General features: G+C 36.6%; 1 protein-coding gene across 6 annotated transcripts in view; it reads left to right on the forward strand.

The window, feature by feature from the left end:
• Positions 1–23321, forward strand: part of LOC110036913 — a 116523-nt gene that overhangs the window by 38647 nt on the left and 54555 nt on the right. For 4 of the 6 annotated variants that reach the window (XM_020741466.1, XM_020741469.1, XM_020741470.1 and 1 more), the window contains 5 exons: positions 17898–18035; positions 18138–18410; positions 18604–18682; positions 18765–18853; positions 18935–19015. In XM_020741466.1, coding sequence (XP_020597125.1) covers positions 17898–18035; positions 18138–18410; positions 18604–18682; positions 18765–18853; positions 18935–19015 — 660 coding nt within the window. Of the gene's footprint in view, positions 1–17897; positions 18036–18137; positions 18411–18598; positions 18683–18764; positions 18854–18934; positions 19016–23321 lie in introns of those variants that run through there. The other 2 variants (XM_020741467.1, XM_020741472.1) reach the window with 2 other exon arrangements.

A 23321-nucleotide genomic window follows, 5' to 3' on the forward strand; every position in this document is an offset into this window, starting at 1 on the left:
ATATATACATACATATTGAAGGCCAGAGATTTCGATTCCAGTTTTTGCATATTGATTAAAAGATGGTTGGCTAACAATAATTACTCCGTGCTGGTTAATGATAATTCTTATGGTTTCTTCACTGCTTGCAGGGGCATTAAACGGAGGACCCTCTCTCCCCTATTATTTTCATTTTAGCCTTTGATTATTTATCTAGAATGCTCATTCATTTTCAACTGATTTACCCTCATACACAAGTTTTCTCATAAAACCAAAATGGTGGTTTCTCTCGTTGCTTACGCGGATGATGTTATTATTTTTGCTAATGCCTCTAAACTTGCCTTAAAACAATTAATGAGGCCCTTAAATGATTTCCAGAATTGTTCTGGACTAGTTTTTAATTGTGACAAATGCCAGATGTATTTTGGCAAACAGGTTAAGCAACAACTTATTCATTGGGGGGTTTCTTATACAAGCTATCACTATGCCTCTTTCCCTACCTTAGGGTTAATTTGATCAGGGGAAGGAGGAAACAGATTCATATGGATGATGTTATTGACAAAATCAAGCGTAAAATTAACGATTGAAGAAATGTTTTCTTTTCTACTGGGGGCAAGATAACATTGCTATCTAGGGTGCTTCAGAGTTTTCCTCTATATGCTTTGCAGGTGTTTAATCCGAAGAAAAGTGCTATTAATGTCATGGAGTGACTTTTCAATAAATTCCTTTGGGTGGGGAATTGTGCTAAGAAGATTTGAGGCTCTTGGCAAAGGTTGTGTAAGCCTAAGAAGACTGGCGGTTTTGGCTTTAAAGCCTTGAAACACACGGTTGAAATAAGCCTTTGCAAACTCTGGTTTAAATTTAGAATGGGCTCATCTCTATGGGCCACTTTTATGCATCAGAAATACTGTGATTTTTCTCACCCTTCCCAGGTTTTGTGAAAGGTTGGTGATTCTCGGATCTGGAGAGCTGTTGTTAATGCTAGGTCTATTGCTAGTGATTTCATGGGGACATTGGTGACGGTAACATCGGTAACATCTCTTTATGGAATGATAATTGGGGATTGCCTTCTCTCTCTGAATATTCTCATCCTCCCAATACTAATAACTTGTTTCTTATTTCTTTTCTCAAGATAGATGGGATTTCACCAAACTGTATTCTATTGTGGGGGAGCAAAATGCTAAGCATATAAATACTATACCTATTACCCCTTCCCGCAGGGATTTCCCCGTGTGGAAGAGGACCACTTCTCAATCGGTCAGCAAGTTAATCTATGGCACTTTACACTCTCACCGGGATTAGTTTTGGGGAAAATGGATTTGGCACAAACTTTTAACTCCCATTATCTCTTTTTTCCTCTGGCGACTTTTCTCTTATTTACTGTCTCTTGATGACATTCTAAAGTTGAAAGGCCCTAAATTGGCTTCGAGATGTCCTATGTGCAAAGTCTCGGAGGAAGATTCGATACACATTTTTTGAATGCGCTTTTTCTTTGAATGTTTGGAATATATTGGGCTAACACTTTTGTATCCATTGGATCCATATAGGCATCCTAAGTATTTATTTGTGGCAGTGGAAGGCTTTTGATGATAAGGGGGGAGGGTTTTACCTTCCTTTGCTGGTCCTTTGGTTTATTTGGACCGCGAGAAACAACTTCAAATATAATTCCCCCCCTCCTATAGCATCTATGACAACTTCTTATGTGTTGGCCTATTACACCAAGGCCCTCAGGGAGTGTCGAACTTCAAGGCCCCCCGTTTAATCAGGTGGCTCCCCCATCTTTCGGATGGGTTAAGGTGAATGTGGATGGCAGTTGGAACCCTTGATCTGCTGAGGATCTGCTGCAGTTGGGGGCATTTTTAGAAATTCTGAGGATAAGTGTATGTGCTATTTTACTTTTTCTGTTGCTACTGACAACCTCTTAGTCACAGAATGCTGGAGGGTTTTTCTTGCATTAACGGTGGCAATTGCTTTCAATTTTCATACGATTGAGGTGGAAATTGATTCGAAAATGCTCTATAATATACTGTTGAGTATCTCTCCTCTTTGGGATATTATATGCATTCTTAAACGTATTTCTGCTTTAATTTCTGAAAGACATATGAAAGTGAGTTGCAGTTTCATCCATAGAGAGGGCAACTCCCCTGCCGATTGGTTAGCCAGGCAAGCAGGGGATGCATGCTCTGTAGGTTTATCTCCCCCTGCTCCCCTCAGACGTCTCCTTACTGGGGATAACCTGGATTTGCCTTATGTTAGATTTTAGAAACTACTTGCTGCTCGGCTCTACGACTGGGCGCTCTTGTATCTTTACTGTGATTTGGTTTTGCACCCCTCCCTCTTGTGGTTTCTTTATTTTGCTGGCAGGTTTCATATTGCACCCCTTTCTGGCTTTGTCTCTGGCTCTCTTGATCTCTTGGTTTACGCTGGTTTTGTGCTGTTTGGCTGCTCTGCTTAGTCGATGGACATCCCAGTTTACACTGTTGTTTGTTGGAGTGTTTCCAGTGGATTAGGAGTATCTTGCTGCCTCTTTTTTTCTTGGATTCTTTTTTGTTTCTTTTCTTGTTATTTCTACTACACGGGCACAGGTATACTATTTTTTAGTTTTGTTTTTTGGCTTGGGTATACTTGTAAGTATGGAGTTTTCATTTTGCGTAAGTTGTAATGTGGGAGGAGGAACCCCTAGGGCTGTGTTAAAAGTATTTTTTGGCTGTTTTAGACGGGGATCCTCCTCCCCTCTAACTTTTATACCTTTTTTTTAATTTTAACACGTAGAGAGCCTCCGATGCTCTTTTTCCCAAATATATATATACATATATGTATATATATATACATATATGTATATATATATACATATATGTATATATATATACATATATGTATATATATATACATATATGTATATATATATATATGTGCATGTATGTATATATATAACGTAGCCCGCTCGTTGCTCTCGGTAACGCGAGGAAGCCGAAGAAGAAGATAGATGCGGGTGCGGGAGAGGGCACACCACAACAGTCGATGAATGACGTCGAACAGGAACAAGAAGCTTCGCACGTGAAACGTCTGTGAACAACGCCTCCGCCTCCCCCTCTCGTACGTAGTCCGCTCATTGCTCTCGGTAACGCGAGGAAGCCGAAGCAGAAGATTCGTGTGCGGGTGAGGGCACACCACATTAGACTGTGAATGACGCCGAACAAGAAGACACGATGTTAACTTTTCTCGAATCTCTCAGTAGGATGCGCCAACTGCTTCGTCCCTTCGTCCCGACGCTCGACACTCTCAGCAGGAGACACCGAGTTTCAGGCTCTCAGTAGGAGAGCGACTGCTACGGGATTTCGGGATTCAGCAGGACGATGCGTTCCTATGCTAATGTAGTTACTGGCGACTTTCCTATTCCTACTCGTGCTCCTCTTTCAGGTTCAGAGCCTGGTTTTCATATTGAAAAGTCCTGCAATGCTCCTCAATCTTTTCACATTGCCTTACAGGTGGTGGTTATCACACTTTTATTAAAAAACTTGACAAAAAAAATGGGAAGCCTGCTCTTATTCTCATTGAGATTGAAACTAGTACTCTCGCGTCCTCTTGACGTTTTGCTCTATTGGGGAAATTTCTTTATGGTCACCCAAAACTGGAGATTATTAGGAAAGAGTTTGATGCTATGAAAATATTGGACAGTTGAAATATTGGTTTACTTAACAGTTGACATATACAGATTCAGTTATCTCACGATGCCGATTACACTCGCATCTTTCTCGAAAAGTTATCAAGATCGACAACCGTTTTATGAAAATTCTAAAGTGGACTGTCGATTTTGATGCAAAAGTGGAGTCCCCTATCATTCATGTTTGGATAAAGTTTCCAGGGTTAAAATTACATTTGTTCAATATGAAAATTCCATACTCTTTAGCAACTGCTTACGGTAAGCCTCTCAAGGTTGATAGTCCTATGCTTGCTGTCACCAGACCCTCTATGGCTTGATGGCTTGTGTGTGGCTTGTGTGTTAGTTGAGAGAGATATCACTCAACAAACTTCAGATGAGTTATGGATTGACACTACTCACAACGGGTATTGACAAAAAGTTTAAATAGAACCACACCCTCCTTATTGCTCTTATTGCAGTATGTTCGACAACAGTTCTACTATTTGCTATCGTTTGTATCCTCATCTAAGGCCAAATATCGCTAAAGTTCAGCCACCTACCATCTCTGCAGAGAAGGTGCAACCTGATCCTCTTTCTAACACCACAGTTCCACATGAAGAACACCATAGTATAGGTACAGATCCAAATGTGTTGATACCACTCACTATTATTGAAGAAGACCCACTTACATGCCAAGACACATAGAGTTCTCCTTTGATCCGATAAAAGATTAGCTGGTACAACAAGTAGTTGCTTATAATGTTCAACAACCTACACATGTCCGACACACTGTAGACCATTCCACTGATCATGTGATACAATTTTCGGATGAGGAATGACAGGTCTATTCCAGGAAGAAGAAGAATGGAGGCCGACTGGAGGCCGACTCGAGCTCGGCCGACTCGAGCTCGGGAATTTATTGGATGATACATTGATTACTACTAGCAATCTCATCTTACCAATTTATTTATTAGCTGGCTCCTTCCCTAGAACTAGAGGCAGAGGCAATGCAAAATTGGGTCGCTCTCAAGCTACATGATACTCCGTATTTTGACAATTTTTGTTTTTTTTTCATTAGGTCTCTCATATATTTTGTTGTATTTTCTTTTTTTGGAACCATTCAATGTGGTGGTTATCTTGTGGACATGGTGTCATGTTTGGACCCTCAACACAATCTATTTGTATCCTACTTTCTTACTAATATATTAGCCTTTGGGCTTTCTCATATATATACGCACGGTACAACACAAAAAAAAGGAAAAACCCAAAAATAGATAGTACATATAAGATCAATCGGGACGACCCAATTTAGTTCTATCTCTGCCTCTAGTTATCAGAGGGAACCAACTAATAAATTGGTGAGGTGCGTACCATTGTCGGAAGTAACTAAAGTATCATCCATTAGATTCCTTAGCTCAAGTAGATCTCCATTCTTCTTCTTCCTCCTGAAAGTGTAAAACTGTCATTCCTCATCTGAAGATTGTTGCTCATTCGGATGTGGTGGTAGTGCTGTAGTATAAAGATTGCCAACAGTTGTACCCACAATAGGTTCTAATGTATGTGAGGTATATGAGTTATCGCCTCTACACATGATACATCCTGAAGATGGGAAGCTGTAAGGTTCTCCTGATTATCAGTCCGTGTAGGTAGGGATCCTTTAGTGCTCTTTTCAATAAGGTTTGAAAGTGTAGGTTGCTTAGAGCCATCCAACTTCATATCAATCGCAGATACAATATTTTCAGGGGGGTCCACAGGGGCAATTAAGTCAAAAACCAAATCCTGTCCTTTGGTAGTTTTCTCTCCAGGTGGAACATATATGTCCAGAGCAGTGGGGTTAGATCCATCCTTATTCACCTAATTTTTAGATTTCAAATCAGAATGAAACTTATGACATTTATCAAGGGTATGCCTAAACTTCTTACAATGCGAATAATAAGGAGGTCTATGCTCCATGATGATTTGTTGCCAATATTCATTGTGAGTTGTGCCCAATCAGACTTCAGTAACATCAGGTAAAGTAATCTCTTTCCACAAGTATTTTGGTCACAGAAGGTCTGGTTAGGTTGAAAGTAGGCAGATCTAGCTTCATAGGGTCCCCAAGTATGACCCAAATAGAGTAAAGAACCTGATGATGAAAAAAATGTAGCTTGCGACTAGGTACATTAAATAATAACGGTACAGTAGGAGATTCATAATTGGGGTCAAAATTAGGAGACCACTTGAACAACTTGTTTGATTTGCCTGCAATGTTAAGATATTTTTTTGAGAAAATCCGAGTGTAGTCTTCAGCCACGGTTAATTGAATCAACACATGTATCCCATCCATGAGCCCCATTTTTCACTTTCCTGCTAGTTTGAGAGTGTCAAAATTTTTCCTGATAACTTCCATAGGTGGGTGTCTCCATTAAAATTTTTCAATAAGTGCGAACTTGAATTTCTCTGTCAGGGTTGAAATTTCTAACTCAGAGAAAAAAAAAATTGCTTTCCCACTTTTACTACTTGCATTCTTAATAAAGGAGCAGTTACCTGTACCATCATTATACTCCTTATAACTTGAGCGGAAAATAACTGCCGACTCCACCTGAGGATTACCCACAACGTGGGCAAATGAAACTTTGCTAAGTTCAATCGCAGAAGAAGAGAGCTCCATCACAGTAGAGAAAAGCCCTGCCAAGTCGAGCAAAGGGCAAAAAACGTCGAGTCGAAGTTGGTCGGGGCGAAACTGCAGAAATCGAAGCCGCAGAACAACCGCAGCTCGACGAGGTCTATGAAGACAGACAACAATAATGCAAAAAACACAACTCGCAAAAGGCGGAGCCTCGACGAAGCTCGAAGACGACAGAACAGAGGAGCCGAAGCCCTTCGTCGTCGGGCCGAAACGATGGTGCAAATGTCAGGAGGAGAGACGATGTGTGAAACAGCCAAAGGAGAAGCCCTTCATTGTCAAGAACGAGAAGACCTTCATCGTCGAGCACGACGAAATTGATGAATTGAAAGTCGAAGGATTCAACGTTGGGAATTACCATCAGGTGAAACCCTAGTAGAGCTGCTCTCCACTGACCCCATAAGCACTCAACAATATATATATATATATCGCTCAGCTCTGTTAGGGTTTCGCCCGATGGCGAACCCTAGCAACAGTTACGACTTCGCTGATTTCTCTCCGGCGTCTTCGCGCTCGATTTCGTTCGTCTCCCCCGCTTCTTCTCCGACTCTGAGACGAGGCTCGTCTCCCGTCTTCCTGTCTCGCGAGCTTTCCTGGCTCGGGGCTCCAGGCTCTGCGACCAGTCTCGTGGGTATCGCTCGCGTGTTCTGTGACTCCGTATCGCGTGCACAACTCGCGATTTCCGCGGCTTCTCTGCGCTCGTCCCGTCTTACTACGTCTTCTCTTTTTTAGCTTCGGCTATTTTGACGCGATTTTTTCCCTCATTTATCAGAGCTACTTTCTTCTCTGAACGCCACACCTCCTTTGAGGATGGTGGGAGAGGGAGTTTCTTCAGACCCCACCTGCCCTAGAACCTATCACCGATAATACAGGTGAAAATACTTCTACTGCTTCACTACCGCCTCATCAGCAGACTAATGTGGATCATGATGTGCAACGAACTACACCTGTCCGACCACCTTTATAATCTACTAATCATATGAGTCAATCATCGGATGAGGAATAACAGGTCTACACATCAAGAAGAAAGAAGAAGAATGAAGATCTACTTGAACTCAAGAATCTGATAGATAATACTTTGCTTACTACGGGCAATGATACTCACCTTACCAATTTGTTTGCCGGCTCACTTCCGAGAACTAGAGGCAGGAAGACTAAAGTGTGACGTTCCTAGCACTTTTGTGCCCTTTTATGGCTTTTTGGTTTTTTATCTTTATGTGTCTTTTCTTTACCTGAATTTGTGTGTGATGTATTGTATGAGTTGAGCTTTTTTTTAGGTCTTCTCATACAACATTTATGTATCTTTTCCGTATTAATATATTTTGCTCTTAGGCTTTTAATATATATATATATATATATATATATATGTATATATATATATGGGCATGATATGATGCAATTACGTAACAAATCTATTTTGAAAATGTTGGATATGTTTATGCTTTGGACATTTATTTGTAATATTTTATATAAATATTTTAAATGTTAAAAGTAATTACACAAGTTAAATAAATACAAAATGAAGTCCTTTAATAATAAATTTATTTTAATTTTTTCATCAAATAGGAGATAAATTAAAGTTTATTAGAAATCCTTAACTCAATTGAGCAAGAAATAAGTGCTTAATATCATAGATAGTTAGCTTAAGGTTTAGAAAATTTATTATTGTGTTGAAATTAACAAAAAAAATATTATAAAAAAAATCACCGCAAAATATATATGATACATTTCATATCATAATTCATTCATATTCATATACTCGAAAACATGAGTCATATCATCAATATATATATATATATAGCTACTAAATCAAACATAAATAAAATACATACCCAAAGGACTGCACAATTTCTTAAAACTATCAAATGCAAAAGCTGTAAAAGTCATGCCTGACTACTCGCCCCAGTGTACTTTACTCCTTATTGTATGTCAATAATGTAGAGTGAGCAACAACGAGCTCAACGAAATAATAGACTAAAATAAAAGTTATACACGGAAAATAAATAAAGTACATGCTTGTAAGTAATTGTACATGTCCACACACAAGTGACAATATTAGAATCGTATAAAACATGTAAAAGAAATGCAGGCAGTGAAAGAAATCATGACAGCTGTATAAAATATGTATGTCATTCGTTTATGTGTTGTTGTAGGCATGCTCATAAGAATCATTAATCTAATCATGGTAATGTACTTGTAATTATATATGCCTCATCTATTTTCATGTCATGTCATTTGATCGTCACCCATCTCGAAGGCTACATTAGCTTTTGATAAATGTTGCCCCTAACTTAACTGTTATCAATAATCCTTTTGATATCAATGGTTTTCTACTTTCCATCACCGTCTGCTCCTATGATTCATAGAGTTTCTTCACCTTTTGAAAACCGGAAGTCGGGAGTTCACACATCTCTATCATCTGTACTTGCAAGTATTCACGCAATTGTCTACCTATAACATCACTTTTGATATTTCTTAAAGCATGATTCCTGTAATTTGCATTCATCATGTATTTCATTTATCATATACATGAACCATAATAAATGAATACGTGCAAGTAATGATTTCATAAGCATATTAATCATATTTATATCTTGATAAAATCACATGTATTGTTATGACAATCAATTTACATTCATACTGTCCATTCAAATATTTATCCACAATATGCAGGAAATTTTAAATTCTACAGTGTCGAACATGGAACTTCATGAAACCTACATAGAGTTATTTTTCTTAAGTTAGCACATGATCATTTCACATAACTTGACGGAGCAATCATATGATAAGTCATGCTTGCATTGAGCTCGCCGTCTCATGTAAATAATTTAGAATTCATAATCGTACGAGTTAATGAAATTTTAGCTTATTTCGTGATTTATACCAAAACTTAACTCATTTACAAAATCTTACCTCAAACGGGCTTCGCGGCATAACCAGCCTTTCTCCAATGCTGCCTATTCTGCTATTATTTTTCCCTCTTCTTCCTATTCCTTTAATCCTCCATTAGCATTGCTGATTTCATGCTAAAAGCCCTTACAGAAGCCTGAAAACTTAGTTCGCCGCTACCGTTATCTTTGCTACAGCTATCAGAAATGAAAAAATACATAGATGTGTCTCATACGTTATGATAGAAACATAAGGAAATGAATGTCTAAAATATCGTGAAAAAATGATTCATACTCATAGAAATCCCTTCAGGACCCTTATTGTAAGCTACGACATCCAGACCATCGCTCGCTCTCCCTGTTTGCACTCTGGATCGCGTCCGTGCTACAGGAGCTAGTGAAAATCTTTCTAGGTGAGTGAATTCGTGATAAGGAGAAGGAATGGGAGGCAATTTAATGTAAACCTACAAAAAAAATCCAAGGTGTTCGATTGAATCTACCTGTTGCATGCCGAGAAAAATGCAAAGGAGTCAGTGGCCACATTAGATATGCAAGATTAATGATATAATTAATGTTTAGTTAATTTAATTAAATCTTTTGAATTTATTTCTTTCATTCCATTCAAAATTTCTATAGTATTACATATCAAATTGATCGATTCGTCATGCAGAATTTTATAAAATGTCTTTGATTAAATTTCAGATGATGCAAAATTTGAGTTACATTTTTAAAATTGTCAAACTTCACATAATTTCTCAAATTTTGGGTCTTACAACTCTTCTATCCTTATAGAAATTTTATTCTCGAAAATTTTGATTTTACTTGATCAGAAATGACTATTTCTATTGAATTTCTTATTTTTCCCCTTTATCCTCCTTTTCAAGCATGTACTTCTTCTTTATCTTGACAAAAAGAATGTCTGTTCTTCAATTTCTTAACGTAAGTTTCTAAAATGCTTTCAGGCTTTTCAATATCAGTTAGTTTTGTTTATGTACTTTAATGACTTCATGTGAAATCTTTTGGTATGTATTTGAAACTCATTTCCTCAACATGGAAAAATGAAACACATTATGAATATTTGATATATCAACAGGTAGCGCTGGATTGCACGCAATAGGACCGATCCTTTTTATAATTTCAAAAAGACCAATGCAATTGGGACTCAACTTGTTTCCCTGACCAATCTAGTTGTACATTTCATTGGCCTGACTTTTAAAAATACTAAATCACCATTTTCGAATTCTACTGCTTGTGCTTTGGGTCATAGTATTACTGCTGTCGAGTTTGAGCAACTTTTTATCTGTTATGATTAACCTGATTTTCTTTGTAGCTTTATCAACTAACCGACTTAATGGAATTCTACATTTCTTTCCATATAGTGCTTCATAAAAAATCATTTAAAAATTAGTTTGATAGCTATTATTTTAAGAAAATTTGAGATCTTCCCAACTGCCTCTGAAGTCGATAACACAAAGCCTCAACAAATCTTCCAGAACCAGAATTGTTCTTTTTGATTGTCCGTTAGTTTGTGGATGAAATGTTATTTTAAAATGCAACTGTGTACCTCAAACCTTGTTGAATGCCTTTCCGTAACTTGGACTTCAATTTTTCATCTCTATCATAAATGATGATTTTTGGAACACCATACAATCTGATAATTTCTTTTACATATAAACTGGCTAGCTTCTCAACTTAATCTATCTATCAGATTGGCAAGAAATGACCCGACTTTGTTAATCAGTTAATAATTCCCAAAATACTTGGATCGAGAAAATTCCTTAACAAAATCTATATCAATTTATTCATATTTTTCCATTCAGGTATAGGCAATGCTTATAGCAATCATTTGGGTCTCTGATGCCCAACCTATATAATCTGACAAGCTTGACATTAAGATACATATGAGTAATTTCTTTTTTCACACCTGACCACCAGAATATCAGTTTCAATTTTTTGTACATTCTAGTGTTGTTTAGAAAAATTATGTACTCTGAATGATGATTTTCATGTATGATTTTTTGCCTCAAATTAAAATCAACAGGTACCCATAACTGCGGCTTGTTTTTGATAATATTATATTCATCAACTGTCATGTTTGACCTTTTTTCTGATTGACATTGCTCCAGGAGCTTAAGATATTCACTGCTAATTTTTTGAGAGGCCTTGATTTTATATCAGCGTTGGCTGCACGATCAACTAATGTAAATACCCACTAACTCCTAGTCTTCTAATTTCCATTTGCAAGACATTAATTTCCTTAATAAATTTTAGCTCCTAAGTAATAATCCAGCTTGCACTATCCGTGGGTTTACAGATCCAAGCACCGACAACTGCATTTACTCGGCGAGGATAATACTGTATATTCAGATCATATTCTTTGATTAGCTCTAGTCATCTTCGCTGTCTGAAATTTAGTTCTTTTTGTGTGAAAATATACTTCAAACTTTGATGATCAGTGAAAATTTCACGTCACACCATATGAATAATGTTGCTAAATCATGAGAGTAAACAACAACTAACTCCAGATATTGCGTCAGATAATCCTCTCATGTGGCTTAAACTTTCTAGATGCATACACTATTACCTTTTTATTTTGCATTAGAACACTTCGCAAGCTTTGCAATGGCGCGTCGCTGTAAGTTTGGAACCCTTATGTACTTAACAGGGTAGCTAACATTGTAACAAATTTTCTATAATATATTGCCACTTAACAGGGTAGCTAACATTGTAACAAATTTTCTATAATATATTGCCAAATCAAGAAAACTGCTTACCTTAATAATAGTGTTTGAAGCAGGTTATTCCACAATTGCTTTTATCTTCTGAGGATGTATCGAGATTCCTTGGCCACTGATAATATGTCCCAAGAATGCATACTTTGCAGCTACTTTGCAGCCAAATTTAGCAGCCAAATTTACATTTTGTCAAGTTTGCATATAAACAAATCTCCCTCAACAACTCCAATACTATTTTCAAATGCTTGGTAGGTTATTCCACAATTGCTTTTATCTTCTGAGGATGTATTGAGATTCCTTGGCCACTGATAATATGCCCCAAGAATGCATACTTTGCAGCCAAATTTAAATTTTGTCAAGTTTGCATATAAATAAATCTTCCTCAACAGCTCCAATACTATTTTCAGATGCTTGGCATGATTATCAGTTTATGCATGTATCAGAATATTATAATTGAAAATAATGGCAAACTAATCCACATAAAGCTTGAAGATTCGATTCATCGGATTCATAAATACAATTGAAACATTGGTTAAGCAAAAAAAAATAACTAATAATGTATGATGATACTTGGTCCCAAAAGTTATCTTAATTATATTTGTCTCCTTAACTCTGACTTGCTGATATCACGATTTCAGATCAATCCGAGAAATACAACAACATCCTCTAATTGATCAAATAAATCATCGATTCTAAGAAAAGGATATTTGTTCTTAATTCTCTTTTTATTGAGCTCTCTATAATAAATGCATAGCTGCATTGTTTTGTCTTTCTTCTTGACAAACAATATTGAAGCACTCCAAGATGAATCACATGATCTTATGAATTACTTATCTATCAGTTCCTGCAATTGACATTTCAATACTATCAATTCCTTTGGACCCAACCTATATGGAAATTTAAAAATTACAGATGTCTCTGACTGCACATCAATGCCAAACTCCACTTCTCGTTCTGGTGGTAGCTCTGATAATTATTCATAAAATACATTAGAAAATTCTGCAAGGAATAGACTGTTTTTCAATTCATGCACATTTGTGTTCAATATTTCTAATTTGGCTAGAAAAACTAGTTCATCACTTCGCAAATACTTCCCAAAATTTAGCTACACTAATAAAAAAAAATTGTTTATTTCAATCACATAAATATAAAATGACTTTTTAGCCAACAAATTGAGTTTCACTCGCCTTTTACAACATTCAATTGGAGCAAAATGCTTTACCTACCAATCCATCCGCTATATGACATTAAAAGTTTGAATTAGAATGATAATCAATTCAACTTGTAATTTCTTTTCATGAATTTTAACATGCACAATATATTTTTTGTTTGTATATAAACGACTTTCCGAAGGCATAATAACACAATGAAGGAGCAAAAAACATAATATCAACATACAAACTGATAACAATCTCATAAGAAATGAAAGAATGAGACACACCTGAATCGAATAAAACAATACTAGAATGATCTTGAAACAAAAACATACCTTTAATCACTTTATTCAGATTCTTTAACTTCTTGGGGGTAATTGCAAATACTTGGGATTTTACTTAATGCTTAATTCTGCACTCTGAAGTTTCACTCTCTGCTTGAGTTGAAGGATTTCTCAAAAACTGAGTTTTGTTGGACTGCTGTCTTCCCAAAATTTCCTTGGCTGTCCCTATCCTTGATTTGCCCGGTCAGCTCTCTTTTCTTTTCTCGTGGACAATTCATCTGAAGATGCCTTTACTATTCACATTTGTAGCATTTTTCGAAACCCATCATACTCTGTCCAAAATTTCTATATCTACACTTATCACAAACTAACTGAGGTTGTTTATGCTTATCTTCTAATTTAATTTTCTTGCTTTAGAATCCTTCTAATTTGCCAAAATCTATTCTCTTGCTCCCTTGAGTTGCAATCGCTGACCAAAAAAGTTCAGCTCATTTTCAGTTTGTCTCTCTTTCAACGAGCATTGCGAAATCACTTATTTTGAATGTCGCCAAGCCAATCTCAACCGATCTTTGAGGCCGCATAGAAATCTGTGACATTTATTCTCTTGGGTACTGACATAGTGAGCTGCCTATATGAAAAACAAAATAGTTTCTGTCTTGTATCACATGACTGATCCGGATCCTCGAGTCATATTGAATAATTTATCTTGTAGTGCTAATGTGGCTGAAGGCGAAATGAACCAATCATTGAAGAATTTGACAAAATCATCTCACTGAATTTGTTGAAGAGGTGCTAGCTAAATCTTTCTCTATGTTGTGCTTTTCAGCACCTTTTTGTCTTGCCTTCCAGCATAAAAGTGATGAGTACCACTTTCATATTTTCTGGACAAATCATACCATCCAGAATTTTTTTCGATATTTACTAGCGAATTTCCAACAACTGTAGTGTCATTGTTACCCTTGAATGCATGTGCTTTGAATGTCTCAAAGATTTTCAAGTGCCGATTAACTTTTGCCTCATGTTCAGATCTAGGTTCTATATAAAAGGTATTTCAATAGTATTCATTTTGTCAATCACTTGTGATGTCAACCGGGCAATCCGCTGAAATTCATTTGCTCTGGTTTTCTCATTTGTTATGTTCTGATTTTCATTTCTGTTCAAAACATTTTTAGCTCGTGCTTCTTGTTCTGCAATTGGCCTAGGAGATTGACTCTCATTATTTTATGATTTTCCTTAGGCATATTCATTTTTATTGACATGATTTAATATTCAAATGCAATTTATCATATAATATTTGCATCGTGCATGTATGATACCTTAAGTCATATGAGTTATCTACCCAGATCAATTAACATATAGCTTCGTTCATATTTGATTTTATTCTTCTAAATCCAAAATGCTTCCATCATTTTTTCATTCATTCAATAACTATGCTTTGATACAATTTTTTGTCATACCCCAACTATCCCCCCTGTAAAGGTCGGCTGAGGTGCGACAGAGCAGACTATTCGATCAGACTAAATTCTCATCAGCATTTGTATTGACTTGCATAATTAGTACTCAGTGGGTGATGACTTAGTCTAATAAAATCTCTGTAAAACATTCATTATACATTCCATTTCATAATTTATTCATATTCATATAGTTGGAAACGTGAAAGTATGGAGTTGCTAAATCTTAACATAAATAAAATACATACCCAAAAGAGCACAAGCTCCTAAAACTATGAAATGCAAAATCTGCACAAGCAACACCTGGCTACTCACCTGGATGCTTCTCACTCCTTCCTGTAAGTCAACAACGTAGAGTGAGCTATAACATGCTCAGTGAAATAATCAAATAAATACGATTTTATATATGAAAAAAAGATAATTGACATGCTCGTATGTAATTGTATATGTCCACACACAAGTTACAATATGCTAAAATCATATATAACACGTAAATAAAAAATAGATAGTAAAAAAAGTCATGACTGTTATGTAAAACATGTATGTTATTCTTGTGTGGTCATAAGTATGTTTATAAGAATCTTTAATCTAATGATTGTAATGTCACTTGTAATTGTATAGGCCTTAAACTATTTCTATGTCATGTCATATCATTGGGTTGTCATCTAGCTCGAAGCTACATTAACTATTGATAAATGTTATCTCCTAACATAGCAGTTATCAATAATCCCTATAGTACCAATAGTTTTTACATTCTATCATCGTCTGCTCCCAACGGTTCCTGGAGTTTCATCATCTTTTGAATATTAGAAGTTAGGAATCCCCACATTTCTGTCGTTTGTACTTGCAAGTATTCATGTAATAGCCTACTTATAACCATCATTTGTGATATTTTGATATTTCTTAAAACATAATTCCTATGTTAAACATTTATCATGCATTTCGAATGTCATGGGCATGAATCATAATAAATAAATATATTCATGCAATAATTTCATAAACAAATTCATCAAATTCATATCATAATAAAATCACATGTATCATTAGGGCAATCAATTTATATTCATACAACAACGCATGTATTCATCTACAATATGTAGGAAATTTTAAATACTATAATGTCAAACATGTAATCACATTAAACCTACAAAAAGTTATTTTTCTAAAGTTAGCACATGATTATTTCACTTAACTTGACGGAGCAATCCTGTGACGAGTTTCCATACGCTCGCCTTGAGCTCGTCTTCTCATGTAAATTATTTAGAATTCATAAGCATTGTAGGAGTTGATGGAATTTTAGCTCGTTTCGTTATTTAACCTAAAACTTAAATCATTTACGAAATCTCACCTCAAATGGTTTAAGGCCTTCTCCTATCTTTCTCGGCATAACAAGGCCTTCTCCTATCTTGCCTATTCTTCTTTCCTCTTCTTCCTATTCCCTTAATCCTCCCTCAACCTTTTGATTTCATGCTAAAAGGCCTTACAAAAGCGCACAAATTGAGTTTGTCACTTCCGATACAAGTTCGTCCTCGCTACAACTACCATAAACAAAAAAAAATGCACAAATTCGTTACATACATCAAAATGAAAACACGTGGAAGGAAATAAATATTTAGAATTGCGTGAAAGAGGGATTTGAACTCACAAAAATCTTCCTTGGGCTCCTTGTTGTAGGCTGCGACTCCCAAACTGACGCTCGCCCTCCCTGTTCGCGCTCTGGATTGCGTCTGTGCTACATGTGCCAAGAGAAAATCTTTTCAGGTGAGCAAATTCGAGATAGGGAGAAGGATTGGGAGGCAATTTAACCTAACCCTACCAAAAAATCCTCGTCGTTCGACCCAATCTACTTGTTACATGCCGAGAAAAGTGCGGAGGAGTCGGTGGCTTAAGTAGATATGCGGGATTAGTGATATAACTAAGGTTTAAATAGTTTAATTAAACTTATAACTTCCACATTTTATTTCTCCCATTCCATTCAAAATTTCTATATTGTGTTATCTATCAAATTGATCCATTTGTCTTGTAGAATTTTATTAACTTGTTTCGATTAAATTTTGATGGATGCAAAATTTGAAATTCATTTTAAAAATTGCAAAATTTTATCTAGTTTCTCAAATTTTGAGTGTTACAACTGATGTATTGGTGCCTTTTTGGAAGGTATGCGAGTTCTATAACCTTGTCTCATCTTGCTAGAATTCGTAGGAGTGCAACCTACTGCTTGACTTTCCTTCAGGAAATATTGAATATCTTTTTCATTGTTACATAGGAAATCATAATACATTTAATATAGTAGTGTGGATGGTGTAAACTTCCGTAGTTGTTTATGTATGTATATTTTTTCTTTTATTCGTAGTAGTCTTTTAACCAATTGGACAGTTCCTTATCTGCAATATGATTTGACACTAGACGGTTGGCAAATTCAATGCTTTTTAATTATCCTCTCAACAAAATATACCTCCTGATTCTTTCTTCTGGAACTAATCGTTGTAACTTTTAGTTGGAGAAACTTGTCATATTGAATACTGATTAAATACACGTTTTTCTTCCTCTTTCTTCATTCCTTTTATGTTGGAGCTTATTTATTCCAACAACAACAACAACAGCAACAAAGCTTTAATCCCACTACGTGGGGTCGGCAAGCTTATTTAGTCCAGCAATATTTATTTATTTTTCCTTTCCTCCTTTTTACTTCTAAGCTGTAGAAGTTTGTGATATTTAATTCTAATTTATTTCCTTAGCATAATATTTCTCTTCTTTTTTGTTGTCTCAATACTACATGTAAAACATTATAAGGCTTGTTTTATGGTTAAAACTTAACCTTTAATTTTCTTCATGGCATTCCAGCGACAAAATCTTGGTTCTTTTTTTCTTCTGGCTGTGTATTCTGGTTTCATGAAGACTTAAGCTGACCTCTTCTCTTCTAGGTTTTTCAGCGAAACTGTATTATTATCCATTTTCTAGATGCTGCTTGTGAATACGCAATTGAGTAGTTGTGCTCCTTTCCAACTGCTAGTGTTTATTATTTGTGAACGAGCTAGAGTGCGTCTGCACAGATTAGTTGACTATAAAACCCGGAATGTGAATTTCTTCTTTCTCAGGTTCAGTCTAGAAGATCACGCAATCAATCAATGTTTATTCAGCCTGGTTCATGTTCCATAGCATTTCGTCCTGATGCTACTATCTTACTGTTAAGAAGAGCATTCAAGGATAAACCTCTAGGAGTTCTTTGCCGATCAGTATGTTTATCTATCCTTCAATGATTGTATTGCTTTATTTTTTTTAAATTCAAGATTAATATCGCCTTTTTTATTATTTTATTGTTTTTAATTTCTATGTAGGCTGCATTAGCTCTGCAAAAGATTATAGATCCGATTATTACCCAAGTGCAGCCTACACCCAATAGTGACTCAGCATCATCTGCGGAATTCGACGAAACAACTGTACCTTTAATGCTAATGCCATTTCATGCACATACTGCTGACTATTCAATCTTGTTCGGAGAAGAATTTAAAGTACCTAATGTGGATTGGAATGTTGATATCGTGAACGTGCTCGATATTGCTTCGGTTGAAGAAGGCCTTTTCCATGTTCTCTATGCTTGTGCATTACATGTAAGTGCCGACGTAATCTTTCTTATGTTGTTGCCAAAAGGAAAAGGTTCTGTATTTATTGTCTTGCTATGTGATATGTTCTGGTTCTTGGTCTATGATATATGCTTAGTTTTTTTTTTTTCTCTCTTCTCTCTTTAGTTTTTTCACTTTTTCTGGTTTTCTCATTTGTTGTGGTGCTCTGGCAATAGCACAGCCTCCAGTCTGCTGCAAGTTGGCTGAGAGTAACTTTGAGTTTTGGTCGATGTTGCCACTTATACAAGCATTGCTCCCAGGTTTCACATACTCTATGTTCCTGCATAAACAAGTGCTATTTCTTAATGCAACATAGATTTAACTCTTCAGTTTTATATGTAGCCCTGCGCCCTCCTGTTAGTAGTCTAGATCGAGTGGATGAGTCCTTTGGGCAGTGGAAGCATCCTTCTATTGAGCATGCTCTTTCACAGGTTTTCTCGTTTGTCCTGTATTTGGCAGATATTGCCCATATGCACACAACAAATTTATAAAACATCTAACTGTTGTTGCAGATAGTGCTGATGTCTTCATCAACCTACCACCCGCTCCTCCATGCTTGTGCTGGATATTTGTCCTCTTACTCTTCATTACATGTTCGTTAACTTCTTGCTACTTTTATTATCTCGTTTATTATTATATTTTGAAGTAAAATATTTAAACTGGATGGTGATATGAGTACATCTTAAGGTATTTATGCAGAAATGTGTGCAAAAAAGAAAAGAAAAGAAGAAAAGAAAATGGTTGAAAGATACAAATATTTCATTTAGATTGTTTAGCTTGCTGTATTGTAAAAATGATAGAGTGACGATAGATTATTGTGATTTTTATCCCTTATGTATAAAAAATATGAAATCTTTAATTTACTAAAGAGTCGATTCTCTGAATGCCCCAATGAGAGAAATACATGACAAATGATCATCGCTTTATTTACCAATGAGAAAAGTTTGAATCATTTCAAGTAATTATGTTGAATTCTTTGTGATAAATTTATTAGTAGGTGAAGTGATCACAATCAATAGGCACGTTTAAACTTGAATATCTATTAGTTTGTCCTGAAGATAATTTGAACCTGGATCTAGTTTTTGGAGCACACTTGAACAGAAAAAGGGCGGTCTTCCACCAAAAAGTTAAATAGAAGGAATTGTTCAAATACTCTTTTTTGTACATTCTTAACATGGGCTTAAATAGAGTATTACAATATTTTACAAATATACCCCTAGACTTCTTCATTATTCCCTTTTTACCAATAGGGCTTTAATTAAGGTCCAATTCTCCACACTTCCACTCAAAATGGGCAAAAGATATTCACTAAGCCCATCTTCTCATAAAACCTAGGCAAATCAAGTGAGCTAAGTTATTTAGTGAGGCGGTCAGCTGCTTGCTTTCCAGTGGTTACATGACTTAGCTCCAGTAACCCGTTATTCAGCTTTTTCGTGATGAAGAATCTGACAATCTCCACATGTTTGGTTTTATCGTGCTTCGCCGAGTTGTTGGAAATGTTGATTGCTGACTTGTTGTTGCTCCACTTCATTTGAGTTCCTTGGCCCACTTTGAGCTCGACTAACAAGGTTCTCAATCACATAATCTCGGCAACTCCTAAGGCCATGAACCTGTACTCCGCTTCTACTGTTGACCGCGCTACTACATATTGGTTGTTGCTCTTCCAAAAGACCAAGTTGCCTCGTATGAACATGCAATATTCTGAGGTGGATCTTCTATCATCTGCACAACTCGCCCAAACAACGTCACAAAAGCCCTCAATGTCTACATGCCCATTCTTACTTAAGATATACCCCTTACTCGTGCACTCATCAGGTACCTCAGAATCCGATACACTGTATCTATGCCCTTTTCTTGGATCATGCATGCAGAGGCTCACCACGCTCACTACAAAAAGAGATGTCGGGTCGAGTGCAACGTAGATGGATCAGCCGACCCACCAATCTCTAGTACCTCTCATGATCAATCTGTTCTTTCGCCTTTGCACTCAACTTGGCCTTCTGATCAATTGGAGAGACTGCAAATTTGCACCTTAGCCTGTCTGTTTTCGTGAGGAGATCTAGTGCATACTTCCTCTGGGACAAGATCATTCCCTTAGGTCCACGGGCTACTTCAGTCCCAAGAAAATAGCTGGGTTGTCCAAGTTCACCTCAAATTAATTGCTCAATCATTTCCTGGTTGGGCAATCTTTGCCTCATCATCACCGGTGACAATGATGCTATCAACATATAAAAAGCATAGCGATATGACATTCATGTTATCGAAATAACATTTTATGGCATGCATTGATCTGCTGATATCCCATACCTATCATAACCTTTTTAAACTTGTGAAACTAGGCTTAAGGAGACTACTTCAAAGCTATACAGTGACTTCTAGAGCCTACACACCTTGCCCACTGTTTGGACTGTACCAAATCCTGGTGGTATCTCTATATATATGTTCTCTATTAACTCACCATGAAGAAATGCATTCTTCACGTCAAGTTGGTATAACCTCCAACCGCTATTTACTGCCAAAGAAATCAGTGCCATTATTGTGCTCATTTTTGCTTCTGGTGCAAACGTTTTATCATAATTAATGTCATATGTCTAACTGTAATTTTTCTCTACCAGTCGTGTTTTGTACCGCTCCACCTTCCGTTATTGGTTTGTTTCATTGTGAAGATCCACTTGCACCCAACCACCTTTTTCTGTGCTGGTAGTGGCACCATCTCCCATGTTTGTTTTTTATCGAGAACCCTAATCTCTTTATGCATAGCTATTTTTCACTTGGGATCCTCCTTAGCAGTATGCCAACACTTGAGTATAGATACAGTGTTCAAAGATGCAATGAATGCTCTATGCAAATGTGGTACGTTAGAATATGAAACAAAGTTAGCAATATCGTGTTTCCACCCAAAACAATCGAGAGGATATCCTGCATTGCTGTGAAAGATCCTCCTTAAAGTTTGGGCATTAGCAGGAAGATGAATCGTATCATCTGAGAGATCTGAGTCAGAGGTGGATGGTTTAGGTGTCTCAAGTGTCAAAGATGACCGGGATAAGGGGCTAGATGACACAAGTGTCAATGCAGGTACCGTCCCCTGAATTTGCTTCCTTCTCCGTGTTTACACACTTAGCTCACCTTTAGCCTAAATCTCACAACCTCTATGTTTACACTTCTCATTTTCAAGTTCCTTGACTGATTTATCCCACGTCATTAGTTAAGGCTTCTCTTCCTAATGTACCACTCTCTCACCATTGCTACTCATCCCCGCTTGCCTCATATCTCCTGTATTTGGCGAGTCACCAATTAGTATGGTCCAAATTCTCAAAATGACAAATTCATGCTCATATTCTCTTCTCTATTGGGCTCCAACAGGCATACCCTTTCTAGGTAGCAGAATAAACTACAAACACACATTTCACAGCTTTGGGATCTAACTCCCCTACTGATGCCTTGTTATCGCTCACAAAACATATAAATCCAAACACTTTCATTAGGAGGATCATGTTATTCTCTCCTTTCAACATCTAACAAGGAGATTCTTAATGCAACACTCTTGAGGGCACCCTGTTGATCAATTGAGCAACTGTCAAAACTGCATGCCCTCATAAGTGCTTTAAGACATTTGTTGTGATGATTATGCTTCGGGCTATCTCTAGCAGGTATCCATTCTTTCTGTCCGCTACTCCATTTTATGTTGTGTTTGAACATATAGTTTGATGTTGTATTCTTTGGGCTGATAAGTATTCCTCAAATGCTTTATTGGTATATTCTATGCCATTATTAGATTTCAATAACTTCACTACTGCACCATATTGAGTTTGGATTGTATTGCGGAAGTCTTTACAGGAATCAAATACCATCTTATTTCTTATCAAATATAACTAAATAACATGAGCAAAACAATCAATAACTGTCACAAATATCAATAATTATTCATAGAATCTGTAGGAAAGGACCTCCAAACATCAGAATTTATCACGTAAAAAATACTAGAACTCGTATTCCCAGAACTGATATACTAGCTCCTAGTAAGTTTACCAGACTCACAAGTATCACAAACCAGCTTTTGTTTATTTGTCTTTTCATATAAAAGATGATACAACTGACTCAAAAAACTGAAACAATGATTTCCCATACGTCTGTGTTGTAGCAGCAACACATCCTCCACACTCCTCCCATATTCTCCTACGACAACAAACTCTGTCATGGATGTCAAAGTTAAGTGTCCATCCTTTCTCGTTCGAAGTAACAGATTCCACAATGTCACATTTCAATCTCAAATATCTGACCCATCCTTTTCTTTTGGAATGTCATCTTATGAATATCAAAAGAAACAACACATTTGGATAATAATGACACTAATCAATAAAAGGTACACTGGGAAAAGAGCATCTAAAATATTGAACGAAGTCATATAATTGATACCCCTCATTGTACCTTTACCAACTACAGGCTATGTTGTACCATCAGTAGTCTATATGCTGTATGGTACTGTTAGGGGAGTATAGGAAGAAAACTCTCTAGTAGTACCTATCACATGCCGAGATGCACTAGAATTTTTTATCCATTTTGATGATTCTGTGGTGGAAATAGAGGCAAGAGTATACGTATCACAAGTATTTTGTCAGAGTGAGCATAAATGCCAATGTTACCTTTTGATGAAGGCTGGTTGAAAGAATCTTCAGTCCTATATCCTGATGCATTCAGTTTCTTTTTCAATAACTCCAAGCACTCATGTTTCTTATGACAAAAATCACTCCTGTCTTTCCCTTCTCTTTTATCATTAGATTTGCCCGGTAACCCTCTTTTCTACCTTTTTAACCACCACTAACACGACTACGACCTCCACTCTATTCATGTCCACCCGCCTCTCTCTCCTTATGTGGCCAGGACATGTCTTGCTGAGAT

Source organism: Phalaenopsis equestris, unplaced genomic scaffold, assembly GCF_001263595.1.
Source record: "Phalaenopsis equestris unplaced genomic scaffold, ASM126359v1 Scaffold212537, whole genome shotgun sequence".
NCBI lineage: Eukaryota > Viridiplantae > Streptophyta > Magnoliopsida > Asparagales > Orchidaceae > Phalaenopsis > Phalaenopsis equestris.